Raw genomic sequence first — 14685 nt, 5'->3', positions numbered from 1 at the left:
CTGCTGGTTGCGTATCGGAGCACAAAACTCCATGATGGCACAGGAGAACTGGGTTTGGAGGGTGTCCTTGTAACACCCCAGCCTGGGAGCCTTGATCTGGTTCTCTGAATAAGATCCCAGTAAGCATCGTGGAAGGAGGGACTAGATCAGGCTTTGGATGTGTAATTGGTTCGCTTCATTTAGAGTACTACTTTGAAATGATTTCTTGTTCTTGAATATTAAGTAGCCTCAACAGTTTCAAGTTGCAGCTAAGACAAAATGGGCTGGGTTTGCATCTTGAGTGTTGCTCAGTTGAAATGTAAGAAAGCATCTCTGATTTAGTAATTTTCATTTCATTGTGTTTTGCACTATTAAGTGTCATCAAAGTGAAATTTTCTTGTATATTTGTCCAAAGTGCTTCATGTTTTTATGTTTACCATTTTCTCTTTGCTTTCTTTGGGGGGCGTTGGTTTAAGATTTTGACAGTAACTGTGGGCATTAGTGCTGCTTTATTAGTGCTCCCTGTGCACTGTGCTTCGCAGATCATGGGTTTCACATTTTCTACCTGTACCTCCCAGAGGCCTCTGCAGCGGCACCAAGCACTTGCTTGGTCCCTTCCTGTACTGTAGAGGAGGGAGGTATTGGGCCAAAAACCAATAAAGGGAAAACAACACCAAAACTACATGTAAACACATATCTCTGCTTATTGGCAGTGATTTCTTGCCCTAAGGCAAGGTGACAGTGGCATGTCCTCACACCAGGAGTCAGCTAGACACAATCAATATAGGCAAGAGGAACAGCTAGATACTTAACAGATCCAGGAAAAGCATATGTTTGCAAGTCATGATGGTACATAGCATTAGGGATCTCTCTGGCTGCCAGCAGATGAACCGACACTTAGCAGGGCCAGCTTCTTGTTGTTGTACGGTGGGGACAGAGTAATGCTATCAAAGGTCCCCAGAGAGAGATGGGATCGCTCGTACAGCACCATGTACCCAATTAAAGGGTGAAAGTAAAGCAGAGGATCTCCATGCTTTCTTTAAAAGAACACAGGTGTTCTTTGTTTACCTTGTTTTAAGTTGAAGCTGTGTTTTCCCAGAATCAAGCTGTCTGGGATTTGACCTTTCTGCATGGTTGTTTACCGAATTTGCTTGTGATTTCTGTGTAGTTGCCTCACTGTTTCCCTGCTGCGGCTGGAAGCGAGCACTGCAGCGTCTCCACCTCTGCCTAGGAGGAGTCTGATGCCAGACTTCATGAGGGCATTGGTCACAAACTAGAATTTAGACATTAAGACTCTTTCAGCAATAAAAACCATGACTCGGATCTCCCCCAGGGAATTGTCCAGTCCTTTTGTATGAACACTCCTTTCTTCTAATCTCACTTTTAACTGTTTTCTTGCTAAGGCATTGTTTTGGTGAATGATACATATCAAAGCATATTTTCCTCTTCCCTGTTCTCTCACTCCTGTTGTTCATGCTTTTTTATTTCTTGTTACTCTTATCAAAATGTCTCCACTTCACTCTTGTTTTCTTTTAAATATTTGAACAATTAACAGCAATAGGGACAGAAAGATTTCTGTTGATGTGAACTGTATTGGTGAGTGTTTGACATGGCTTGCTGAGTAGGGAAAGGGGGGGCAATGGGGAGCAACTTCATTCAGCAGTGGGTTTCCAGCACTTCCTTGGCTTCCCATTTGCAAGGAGAGCTTTCAGACAGCCATTCCGGTGTTCTTCTAATCTTTAAATGCATGTTTTCCAAATCTATTCCACAGGTGCCAACAAAAAAGCTGAAGAAATATGAGAGAGAGTACCAAACAATGCGAGAGAGTCAGCTGCAGCAGGAAGATCCTATGGACAGATACAAGGTACGGGATATGCTATATGGGAACCTGTTTCATTGGCTTAATCCCGTGGGGAGTGACCCGGTTCCAGCAGTTAAGCAGAGGTGCATGTACCGCGCTCACCTCTCTGGGATATGCCGATGCAGACCTTAGGGAAGTTAAGTGGTAGGTGAAACTTATCCCTTTTCTTGAACAAGCACTTTAAACGCTTGGACTTAGTGTTTTTTTCCAGGAATATTTCAGTCACAGTTTGTAACTCTCAAGACATCTGCAAGTAGCCACATATAATATTTTTCTTCTTTCAGTTTATATGTTTGTAGGTAACTCTCCTGCTGTTGCACTTTTACGGGAGATCTTCATGAGACGCAGAAACAAAGGGTGATTCTCAGCTACAGACACAAAAAGGAGAAAATACACATTGTTCTAGCACAAGCTGTGTGCAGTGGCATCCACAGAGACTTTTGGAAGATGAACTCTTCCTTGACTGATATGTTCCTTGTTATTCATCTCTGTTTATACCAAGCGTTAGTAATTTTTTGTTAATATAATGCTTAGTACAGTGGCACCCAGAACTCTCCTGGGGTTCCAAGGTACTACTGTAGTAGAATTAATAGTAATAAATATCCTGCTTTAAAGCAGCAGAGAAAAAAAGGTTCAGTTATTAATATGATAGCTTGATAGTTCACCAAAAAAGAATAGTTCTTTAATTTTGGATCAGCATTGCTTATCTTTCCAATGTATTTGCTTTTATTGTCACTGCTACATTCTGTTGCCATAGATTTTTGTGTGATGGAGGCTCTGCCTCTTGGCATATACTTCACTTAGTGTTCAGGATCCATTTATTGCTTACCCTGTTTTAGAAAATCCAGTTTTCTTTAGGTGAAGCTGCCAGAGCTGAAGCACTTTACTGCCCATTGCCCAGGTTATCTGGGAAGTGACATTGCTTACATATACCTGTACTGTTTTCTTGCTGTTCTTCATTGTGCCTTAATATGTTAAGTGACATTGCAGTTGGTACGGAGTCTACCAGGAGTGGTAGTAAATAATCATACAGGGTGCAACAGGTTTACATGGTCTGTGAACGTAAGACAAGTGCAGCATGTTCAGAAAACCACAGTATAAAAATCTGTAGTGAGAGACTATGCCATAATTCATAAATGTGACAAGGTAGAGTTACAGGTACAGAGAAAGTAAAACTGACTTTTTAAAAAAAACAACTATTTATCTGTGAAAAATTATGTTTGGAGCATAGTTCTTTTGATGTCAAAGTGTGTAGGTTTTATTGCTTGTGGGAACTGGGACTGCTGTAGCAGCTGAGAGCCAGTAGTGAGTATGACCTATTTAGAAAAGAATACAGCTTGCTGTTGATTAACTTAAGTATTTTTCCAGTGGTTCACTTATAGTACTGTGGAATTAAAATAATACTTAGAAAACAAATACGGCTTCTTTAAAGCTCTGTGGAAGCATATTAACTAGTTAATCTTGGGCAATGGATGGTAAAGAACATTATCCCCAAGCTGCAAATGAGGATCTAGAAAGTGACTCTTTGGCCACTGTTTATGTGAGTCACTGTCACAGTCAAGATCACAGCCTGGGGTTTTGGCTTGCATGTTTGAAACTCACTGTGTGATTTTTTTTATGAAGCTAGATTGGGTCTGATCCTCTTAGCGATGCTGTGATTAGAGAGTCCCCATAACTGGTTAGTTGCATATTAAGTTCAAAGTTCGGACGCATTCTTCAGCTGATGGGTGTCATGAAGAAATGTTTGTAAGTGCTCTCTGTTCCTTGTCTTGCTTGTTTGATTTTATTAATGTGTCAAGCTGAGGTTGGTAGGAGTCGACGTTTCAAGAGTGTTTCCAAAGGGCAGCAAGAAACGCAAGCTCTGTGGTCCTCACAGGCAGAAAGTGGGGAGCCAACTTTGCTTGTCCCTTAAATTATTGCTCTGCAGCCCATGTGTTTAGAAATGCATTTAATTTTGGCACCATCGGTGCTAGACTTTGCCCAGCTGGGCTTGATTTGGGGAAGGACTGAGTCCACGCTGCTGAAAAGCCAGTATTGCCTCTGAGCGCAGCGTTGCTGTTGGTCCCCTCTGGCCTCGTGCACTCTCTGTGTGGGCTGTACCCTAAAAGCCTCCATCGTGGTAGTTTTTACAGTTTCTTTTCCCAGAACAAAACAAGTTTTTGGTTTACTGCCCAGGAAGGGGATGTTTCCTGAATGGGATCGCTGGAGTGGAGAACCCTGCAGAATATTCCTCTTACAGGTCAAGAAGGAAACTGACTTTCAGTCTGTTGATAGTTTTTAGTTATCGTCGTTAAGAGTTTTTGTTGTTTGCAGTGTGTTACAATTTTTATTGCCAATAGGGATTTGTCAGGACCACAGAGACACAGGCACTTCTGAGTTGCAATGATGAAGGATGTCTTGAGTAAGACACCTGCCGGTGACCTGGCCCTTGGTGGAAATGGCTTGATGGACTGTTGAGAAAGTAGGAGCTGGGCCGTGTGTGGCACTGGGGTGGGAGCAGCTGCCGCGATGGCAGTGGGACCCCTGCTGCTCTGCTGTCTCCTCCTGGTCCATCCCTGATGCGCTGCGAGCGGTGCAGAGGGAACTCACGGGAGCTGATGCAGCTCTCGCGTGCGGGTCTGACTTTCACCCCAGCGTCCAGGGGAGACCAGGAGTGAACCAGAGCAGTGCGAGGGTGCGGCGTGCTTCTTCCTCTCGTCGCCTGCGGTTGGGTCCTAAAGGTGTTCCCCAGCACAGGAACAGTGGGGCTGAGCAGCCCCCTGTGAATCACCGGGAGAGAGATGCTTCCTGCCTGAGGGTATGTCCAGACAGGGCGCTCCTCTAGTCCCACCGACCCCAAACTCTCCAGCGGCTCCAGAAGAGGGCTGTTTTTGCAACGTCTGGCCTGCCATTAACCAGTCACATTTTCTTGACAGGTTAAATTCATGTGCTACAATGAGCTGTGTTACATGCCACAGGAGTTCCTGCCCAGCTCTTATTTTACATGTTGATTGTGATTTGACTTACCAAAAGAACAGTATTAAACAGTGCCATTATTTTTGGTGTTTGTTTTCTTCTGTATTTGCAAGTATTATTTAGGAAAAGTGTATTCTTTTATGGACACTTTTCCACTTTTATTTTCATTGCTTATAACAAATTATCGCTCACATTTTTGTCAGATAGATTTTTAAAAGGTGCAAAAGTAAATATATTCTAAATTGCTGTTTGTCACCGAATTTCATGACTTTTGGTTAAAATAAATTACAAATTGCCTGTAGAAGTCAGGAAGAAAAGTGAGTTGCATGTGCAGAAAAAATAGCAATGTAGTTCAGATTGATATTTTTCTATATATTCTGTGGGTTTTTTCTGTGTTTGAGAACACCTCATGTAACAGGGTTTTGGTTGACCTGATGAGAAATTGCTGGAGTTGGGCTTGGGACTTCTTGATTTAAAATAAAGAGGATATAACCATACAAAGAAGGGCTGGAGTTTTGCAAGCAGACCCTTCTTGTGCACACAGTTCTGTTCTGAGGGTAGAAATGCCTTTTCCTCTGTGGACCTTGTTGTGCAACAGAGAAGTTGTCTGTCTGAATAAATGTGTAATTTGGACATAATGGCCTTTTGCGTGTTTGAAGTGGAAGCAAAAATTAATACACTGGTCATTTTTATTCAGAGTCATGGTAAATGAATGGTAACTGTTGTGAGCAAAAACATAAGATAACTCTTGATGTGGATCATTGTTTGTGTTTTTTTTTAAAAAAAAGTGTGCTGGGACACTTTTGGGAATGCTTCTTCTAAGTCAACAAACAGAAAACACAAAGTACCTCCAGGAGCCTCTGTGTTGCTTCCCATGAGAGGTTTTCCTGGACAGCTTGCTGTAAAAGCCTTTTGGGTTTCTAGACAGAGCTTCACAGGGTTTTCCTTCAGAGCTCCTCTGCCATCAAAAGCCCTTTCTGATGGGCTTATGAAGACTTCCATTTGTTCACATCCAGAAAAGTGAATTTTAATCAGTGTTTTCATTCCACCATCGAGAATCTGTTCATGCCCAAAGATCTGGGGTTTGGGTGTTAGCTCATCAGAAAATGTGACACTGAATTGCTTAACAAGGTTTGTGACTCTTTACGCCCTGCTTGAGTAGCAGCACAGAGAGCATGCATCATCGCCACTAGTCTTGTCAGGAATTGCTCCTTGGTGCTGGCTGGAAGGGAGCAGAGGGTGGAGTTCAGCCTTTCAGTCTTCCTGAGCTGAGGCTTGCCTACTGCTTTCAAATTTACCGCCTTCTTTCCGTCCAGTGTGTGATGGAAGCTGGAGTATAGCCTCTTTAAAACTCAGAACCAAAATCCCACTGAAGAATCAGCAACTTTTTTCTTTTTTTGGCTGTCTTTGTTGGTATTAAAAATTATTTTATATCCTGTTTTCACTGTCTTTACACCAATGGTTGAAAGCAGTATTTGGTCTGTGACTTTACAGGAGGTAAGTTTATTTGTGTTTGTATGTATCAGCGGTGTTTGTCCCTTTTGGAAATGCAGTATCCTCCTTTTAAAAGCTAACCAGAGTTCACCAGAGTGCCTTTTGTAACTGGAACGAGGAATCTGGGAAAGAGGAATCTCTTATTTTACTGATTGTAAAAACTGAGCAATGCCAAAGAGAATAGTCAGTAAATTGTTAGTGGTGTGTAGAGAAAAGGCAGGAAGCTGTCTGTTTACACTAAGGACAACTAGCAGGTCTGACAAGTTGGCTTATGCCAGGTTACAAAATGCTCTCTGTGATGTAAGTCCTGCTGTAACAAACCAGCTCCATCCACTGAACTTTATGCCATTGCGAATGGTATTTCATAAAACCCTGTAAATGTTTCGGAGCCATTGAAAATAGTTGGCTACATATGAAAAGTGCTATTTGCTATTTTTGTCTTTACTGTGTAACGTTAAGTTTTATTTAGACTTAAGCAGATTAAGAGTTTCCTCCTCAGGAAGGAGGCAGTTTTTCACTGCTAGATCTGGGGGGAGGAGCTGGAAAAGACAAACCATCTAATTGTGCATACTGCCCTGTGTGGAGGAAGAGTAAAGGTAGCCCAATAAGAGACTTTCAGCTGGAGATTAAAAGTATGGTGAACAAGATAAAAAAATCTCTTAGCTATTGACTGGATGTCCAAGGTAAGAGATCTTTAACTTACTAACAACATGCCGTGTAAATTCTAGTTTAAGAGGAGGATAGCGCATTTCCAACTACGTAGCTTGCTTACCCACTTGTCTGTGAATGCAAAGCAGGAACTTCGAACTTCACATTGTGCAGCTTGCTTTGCGGACACTGAAGCTTTTGGCAAAAGCATAGCAAAAATGTTAAAGCAAACTTCTTTCTGGTTTATTTTATGGAAGTCTTAAGAATTTGCAGATTTCTCCCTCTAAGCAACATCCCTATGAAAAGGTATTGGTGCTGCAGCACCTGGCAGCAATACCGTCCTGATCTGGTCCCAGTTTTTAGGTGAACTCAACTCACTTTGACAGCTGCTTGCTGGCAGAGTTGTGTCTATAAAAATCAACATTTCCAAGATGGTCTGAACAAAACACAGAAATAAAGATACATTAGAGCATTATTATTGTTGTTGTTATTATTATTGAGACATTAGAGCATTATTATTATTATCATCATCATCATCATCATTAAAGACTGCAATTTGGTTTCCCACTTTAAAGTTTATATTATCCTTACAGAAGAATTTTACTTTTAAAAATTCCTTGTCCCAAACAGAATACAGTGCAATTCAAATAAAAAAGATCCCCAAAGTTATGCGTCTTTTAGCAGTGGTTATTTTAACCGTGTTAAACAAAAGTATTTTACTTACAGTTTCTGTAACAAAACAAGTTATTTAAAGTACAGTCTTTTGGAAAGGAAACACTTACTTTCCTGTACAGGGCAGTGCATGGTCTAGTTGCACAATAGGGTCACATTAAGGGTTGTTAGAGTACTTGCAGAGGTTCTGCTTCCTGCCACAAAGGAAGCTCCCACACAGAAGAGAATTTTTTAGCATCCTCTTAGAGCTGTAGTTGTCCTTTTTTGTTTAAGACAAGCATGCAAAATCTTCTTGCAACAGAAATGAAAATTGCAGTTTCACGGTAGTGAGTTTGGAAAGAAAAAAAAAATCTGAGCGTAGCTGGTGAGCAGGAGGAAGTGAAGACAACTGAATAATGTGCTTATGCAAAGAAATCACATTTTGTAGGAAGGCATTCACTAAACAACTCTTGGAAATTTTTTGCTGTGTTAAATGCTAATATTTATTCACTTTTACTGTTTTTTCTTGGAGAACATAAGTTACCTTTCAAGTGAGCACAGGTCCTTTTTGAAATCTCAGCATACAGGTTATTGCTCCTCCACCTATGAGTTTCCATATGAACCTGGTATTTTTCCTTGAGTTTCCATAGCGCACAGATTCCCTTTGCAGTCTCTTTTGGTATGAAAGATACACAATCATTGTGTGACTGAAGGCCGGCGCATTTTTTTCTCTCTTAAAATCTGTTTGAGGAGGGCATATCTATCTGTCCCACCTTGCTGTGTTCTTCCAAAGATGAAGATGTATATTTTCTGCAGACTCCTGGAAGTCCACTGACCCACAGACGTCTTTTGAATATGATTCTGTTTCTCAGCCCTAGAACAGTCACTGAAACTGATTTTTTAAAAAACATGAATTACTACTGTTCATCCTTCTCCTGTGTACTTACCTTCTCTAATTAGTGCTCTACATAGTCGTTTCTGCCTGTGTGGAGGGGGTAGGGAGTGCAGTGCAGCGAGGACCAGGGCCTGCGGTCTCAAAGTTCTGTATTTTGTGTTGCTGTGTATTGCCTGCCGAACAGGTTCTGGGCCTGTGTTCGGGGAGTGAGGTCCCCTCTCCATCTGGCACTTTTTCTCAGCAGGTGTCCTGGAAAATGTGCACTGTTGTCACCGGCACAAGTTACAGAGAAAGTGCACAAATGGTGATACAGGTTATACGAGCTGTAGGGAGTTCCCTGCTGAATGCTGTTCTTTACCAGTCCCACAGAAGATGGGAAGTTGGCACTACATCATCTACAAAATGGACTATTTTTATGGATTCCTGCAGACAAAATTTTGTAAAATGGCACAGGGCAGCTTTCTAGTTTCAACTGGAAACATTCTTACTATAAGTATCTCTTAATTGGTCCCTGTTCACTGCTGCTGGGTGGGATGTTATCTGCCTCATTTCTTTTGATGATGAGCAAGCAAAAACCAAGAGCTTTTGAGGAGAGGATGGTGTTTACTTTTGACAGAGAAACCCTACAATCAGTGTGTCACTTATGCGACACAAACATAACCATTGGGATGTAAGTGGAATCGCTGCATTTGCACTGCTGGCTTAATTCACTGTTGTTTCCCAGAGCAGCAGTCCTGTCTTAATGTGCACTCTTGCCTTCTTGGTGTTTTACACACACAATATACTTGCTTGTTGCTCTTTAATATTGATAAGGATTAACTTCCTTTTCTGGCTGTTCCTTTCTTTCTGCAGAGGGAAAACCGCAGGCTCCAAGAAGCAAGCATGCGGCTGGAGCAGGAGAACGATGACCTTGCCCATGAGCTTGTAACAAGCAAAATTGCCTTACGGAATGACCTGGACCAGGTAATGCTAACAGAGATGGGTCCAGCTCAGGCTTGGCAACACCAATTTTAGGAGCCCTGCTTTGTGCTCAAGTGAAAGCATGAAGACAACATTAAAAAGATAATTATTTGTGCCTTTATTTTCCTAACAACCTCACTCCTAGTTGCAATTAGAAGGCTGGATTTCCATGTGCATGCAACTGTAGGCATTCACAGTGGTGTCTTGCCAACACTGACTGTACCTTCTCTCTTGTGGATTGTTTTAGAAAATGTAAGCCATAACCTTTAGGCAGATACCAAAGAACGAACATTTACTTGAGAAAGCTATCATGTACTCTTCAAAAGACTTAATTTCAAGGCAAGTTGCTTTGCAGAATGTCTACCACTTTATGTGGATCAGTACAGCCAACAAAATTCAGTGATAATGAAGTGGCATGGCACCAAAAATTAGAAGGGCTCCTGGGTGTCCATTGATAACTGCTTTTGTTTCCTATGAAGACTGGAATGTAGAGGGCAGCAGCATTCAGAGCCCTTTATCTCAGAGATGACTGTCAGAGAACTACACATTCAACCCTCCTTTTTCTGGAGTGTTTTATGTAGTATTGATAAATGCGTAACAGTTATTATTAAGGTACTAAAGACAGGAGAGCCATACTCCACACCTCCTGATTAGTGCCTTGCTCAGAGGGCTGTAGTGGCTCTTATAATGTAAAATCTTTTCCTGCAAGGGCCTCTCAATTTGATTTCCCATAGTTATTTGGCTTTCTTTATCTAGCCTCAGAATTGTAAACATCATTGACCACGGTTGTGCAATTTGTATTTCTGTTTAGGCAGATCCTTGGCAGTTAGGCTCTGCTGATTTGGATCCATGTGATTCTAAAAATATGAGCCATCTTGGTGAGCAAACACAGGCAGAGATGCGCTTGGCATGATGGAGTGGGCAATCTCATGTGAAGGCAAAAAGCAATGTGCTGAGGTGCTCTATCTTCCCCAGGAATAGCTGTACATAAAGCACCTTTATGTGTGCTGCTGCCTGTGCTTGTTTTTTCTCAAGTATCGTGACAAGGCTGCCAAGCACATACCTTTGCCAGTCCCATTCCTTGCTCTCCTGCATTTTAGCAGTCTTTCTGTAGATGAGAACGGCTCCATGAAGTTTTCCCACACCACACCTCAGTTCACTGGCACTGAGAGAAAAACTTTGTGCTACTGCACTCCTCATCTCCAAGGACAGGTGATACCATACACCACTGCAGCTGCTTGGAGAACCTGGAATGAACACATAAAAGGAGGAAGGATCTGTAGTTCCTTCAAAGCATATCTTAAACAGGTCTTTCATCAAAAAAATCCTTGTAATCACTGAGTTCTTTTGTTCTAAGATGTCAATCTTACCAATTTCACGTTCTTTCACTGCTTGTTTTCCTTTCTCCCATACAGTCATATACACACTAAGCAATGCAGGAATTTTCAATCCGTGTCTTCAGTTGTGGCCCTGGTGGAGCTGCTTCTGCTACCCACAGTCGCCACTAACACCCTCATTAATAATTACCACTGTGGCAGACAGATAAGCTAATACCGCCAGCAGTGGTAGAAAACCAAACTGCATCTCAGAGAGACAAGTTCTGTACTGTTATTTGTTGTTTACAATGCCATTTTCCCTCTTGTATTTTCAGCAAACTAAGTATTATTTCACCACAACCCTTGCCTGTTCTAGCACCTAGTTACTGAACAGAAGGAGTGGTGTGATGCAGTGTGCATCTCCTAGCTGGGGAGGTCAACAGAATATATCCAGACATTGAGAAATATGTTTCTCTCCTGGTGATCGGTGAGGATAATGCTCACAAAACCAAAGCATTCCTAGTATGTTTCACCATAAGCTCAGCCTTTCAAAGAAAGGAGAAAATTAATATTCTCCAGTACACACACAGTATCAAGTTTCTCCAGGTAATACTTATTTGCACTGATAAACAAACCATTTTATCTGGTGGTCCCCTTTGTCTCTTTTATACTCGTCTTTGCCTGGACACTTCGTAAGATTCAGTGCAGGCACTGGACGTTTTCTACAATATCTGTTTTCCCCACTTACAGATACAAAAATGGAATGAGTTATCTGAAGTTACGCAGGAGCTAAATCATGCTGCCCCCGCCTAGATTAATATTGTTCCCAACAAAAATATTCTATACATCACTGTTTGTATTAGGACATAGTATCTATGCTTACTTGCTATCTGGGCATTGGTAAACATTTGGCAAAAGGGTCCTCTTGCACAGTTGTTGAAACACGGTGAAATAAATTTGAAAATAGCTACTTGAAAAGTGAATTTCTTACAAAAAATAGGTTAGGTGAGCCATCAGAGGGCAGGAAAAGGCAACGCTAGAACCTGAATCTGCAGTATTTCTGAGATGTATATACCAATACATTTGTATTGGCACAGATAACATCTGTTTTACACCACCTTTTCTAATTCTAGGCTGAAGACAAAGCGGATGTTTTGAACAAGGAACTTCTCCTGACCAAACAGAAGCTAGTGGAGACTGAGGAAGAGAAACGGAAGCAGGAAGAGGAAACTGCTCAGGTAAGGCATTCTCCAACTTTTCCCATTTAGCAAGCAAATACAAGCAAAAGGATATGCAGAGAAGCATGAATGCGTTGCAATTGCAGAAAGAATTTTGTCTTTAAAATGCAGTCACAATTAAAAATTTACAGTGCCAGGGTAAATGTTTTTTTTAAAAAAGTATGGGGTTTAGTGTTTTCCTTTACTTGAGTTCTGAATGTTCAGTTTTCCATACCTTATCCCCTTCCCAGTACTGTAGTAATCATTTTCACTGGCAGTGCGCAGTCACAACTAAGGAGACATGATCAGGCCTCTTTTATTTACCTAAACAAGGAGCTGGAGGAGGTGTTGCCTTATAAGAGGCCATTCTGGATTCAGCTGCTGGTTCACTGAAATAAAGCTGTGAACGTTCCTGTCTGAAGCTAGAACCAACAGCAGAACAGAGTTGGGGGTTGGGAGAATTTTGCTGACTAGACCTGGCCTCAGACTCATTTGAGAAATGTTCAGTCTTAGTTCTTTTAATCCTACATATCTAACATGCTGAATACTGACACACATGAAACTATGTTTCAAAAGTGATACCCTGATTTTTATGTTAGCCGTTTGACAACAGTGACTACAGCAATCAAATGGTAATTCTTTGTGTGTCTCTAAAATGGAGGTTGCCACATTCTGTTTGCTATAAAAAGGCAGTGGAGGCCTTTTTCCTACTGAGAGGGCTCTCAAAGGTTAGTGGTTCCAACTGGTGGAGGAATGAGTTAGCTGTATTTTAATGCAGCGCCACAGACCAGAACAGGTTTTTTTCTCCTGTTACGGAGGTGAGAGTGATAGTGCCAAGAGATTCTTCTTCCTTGTTCATCGCCAAACAAACAAATAATCTGTCTGTCCAAACCTGCTGTGACAGTGTGCAGAAAAACAAAAACAAAATCAGTAAAACCCACTTAATAGTAATGCTCTTGTTTTGTATTCTGTGGACCACACTGTACTACCATTTAATGCAGAGAAAGAGAATTACCCTACAGAATTCTCTAAGTGGGGATTCACTGTATCACAGTATACACATTTGGTTATAACTGAACATAGTAAGTATTTGTATCCTGAGTAAATCAGACACTTGTCTGAAGAACTGGAATTTGGTAAGAAGCAGCTGTAGGACTGTTGTAAACACAGCAAGACTTTGAGAGAACAATCCAAGAACAATTTTGAGAGAACAATTTTGAGAACTTTTTTCAGTGTGCTGTGTAACTTCTCTCCTTCAATCCCTAGCTGAAGGAAGTCTTCAGGAAGCAGCTAGAGAAGGCAGAATCTGAGATCAAGAAAACCACTGCCATTATTGCAGAGTATAAACAGGTACTGTTATAGAGACACTTTCTCATGTTTCTTCTTTCAACCTGTTCTGAGCGCTGAATTTTCAGAGTTGCAGATCTCACCCTTTCAATAAGATACACTACGTTTCAGGCTTTCAGAAAGCAAGCATTGTAATTTGTCATAAATCTTTTTATGGTTTTCCTAATAGCTCCTAATTTAGGGAATCGGGAATAACCTGTCTTTTAGCTAATTTTAGTACTGTAGGGTGAATGCTTCTTTACTCTGTGACATAATGCAGTATAAACATTATAAACCAATTCATCCATAAAATGTTCCAGTCTCCGTGTTCAGGTTCTGTATTGAATACTGCCATTTTTTTTTAAACTCATTATCAGCAGCAGTGGATTTGGTAAGGGGGAATGCATGTACCTGAGTGAGGTAGAATTTAAGAAATGTTGGCTCTAACAAAAATCATTGTTAAAAAGCACAGGTTATATTTTAGTACAGTGAACTTTAGCTAAAAGACTGCTTTCTCTGCTCCAGATTTGTTCCCAGCTGAGTACCAGGCTGGAAAAACAACAAGCGGCCAGTAAAGATGAACTGGAAGTTGTGAAGGTGAGAATGATGCCTCAACATATGGGATGTTCCTAATGCAAGTATTGCTAAATGCCAGGGATACAGAACAAAACGTGAATTGAAGTTTAATGTAACAGCAGCGGTGTTCACCCAGCTGCACTGATGGCCCCACATGCATTTTTCATCAGATGTAAACAATGAAAGGGTTTATTTCCCTTCACGGTTCTTTATCTTATATCAGATAGGGTGGAACTCTCAAACTGAAGTGCATATAGTACTCCAGTGTGCACAGTGGAGGGGTCGGAAATGGCCAAATTGGGCAGTGTTTATATTTGGGGTTCTGTAATTTAAGCAGAGTTGGTTTAAGTAATTGGCACAGCTTGGGCCATCCCCAGAATTTCCATAGCAGTTCATCTCCCTCCTCGAAACCCCCTTACCAGGAACATCTGGACTAGAGATAAATGTTTCCTGATCAGGTAATAATTCCATCCCTCTGCTTTGTCACTACTGAGCTGGCAGAATTATTTTCCCTCTGCTGTAGCTTCTACTTGTCTCTTTAGTACTCAAGCTGAACCTGATTTGTTGCTTTTTAGTGATGTTTTTATGTTATTGATAAAAAAAAATTCTAGGATTGACATTCCTATAATCTTCTGAAATAGCTCAATATCCCATTTTAGTTTGTGCGAGCCACGCCAGCTGTGCTACATCTTCAGCTATGAGCAACTGGTTCACCTTCCCGGGTAGCACGAGAACCTCACTGCTGCGTGTCAGGCATCGCTGGCAAAAAGGGCCATCCCCTATGATGTTAAACAAGCACCAACAGGA

General features: G+C 41.3%; 1 protein-coding gene across 8 annotated transcripts in view; it reads left to right on the top strand.

Moving 5' to 3' along the window:
* The window catches only part of RABGAP1L (RAB GTPase activating protein 1 like), a 262912-nt gene that overhangs the window by 245559 nt on the left and 2668 nt on the right, over positions 1-14685 (top strand). For 6 of the 8 annotated variants that reach the window (XM_075038616.1, XM_075038614.1, XM_075038615.1 and 3 more), the window contains 5 exons: positions 1751-1843; positions 9336-9446; positions 11893-11997; positions 13243-13326; positions 13828-13899. In XM_075038616.1, coding sequence (XP_074894717.1) covers positions 1751-1843; positions 9336-9446; positions 11893-11997; positions 13243-13326; positions 13828-13899 — 465 coding nt within the window. Of the gene's footprint in view, positions 1-1750; positions 1844-2124; positions 6973-9335; positions 9447-11892; positions 11998-13242; positions 13327-13827; positions 13900-14685 lie in introns of those variants that run through there. The other 2 variants (XM_075038622.1, XM_075038618.1) reach the window with 2 other exon arrangements.

Source organism: Buteo buteo, chromosome 10 (assembly GCF_964188355.1).
Source record: "Buteo buteo chromosome 10, bButBut1.hap1.1, whole genome shotgun sequence".
Taxonomy (NCBI): Eukaryota; Metazoa; Chordata; class Aves; order Accipitriformes; family Accipitridae; genus Buteo; species Buteo buteo.
Note: the sequence above shows the minus strand (reverse complement) of the source record. Positions and strands in the feature narration are given on the sequence as shown.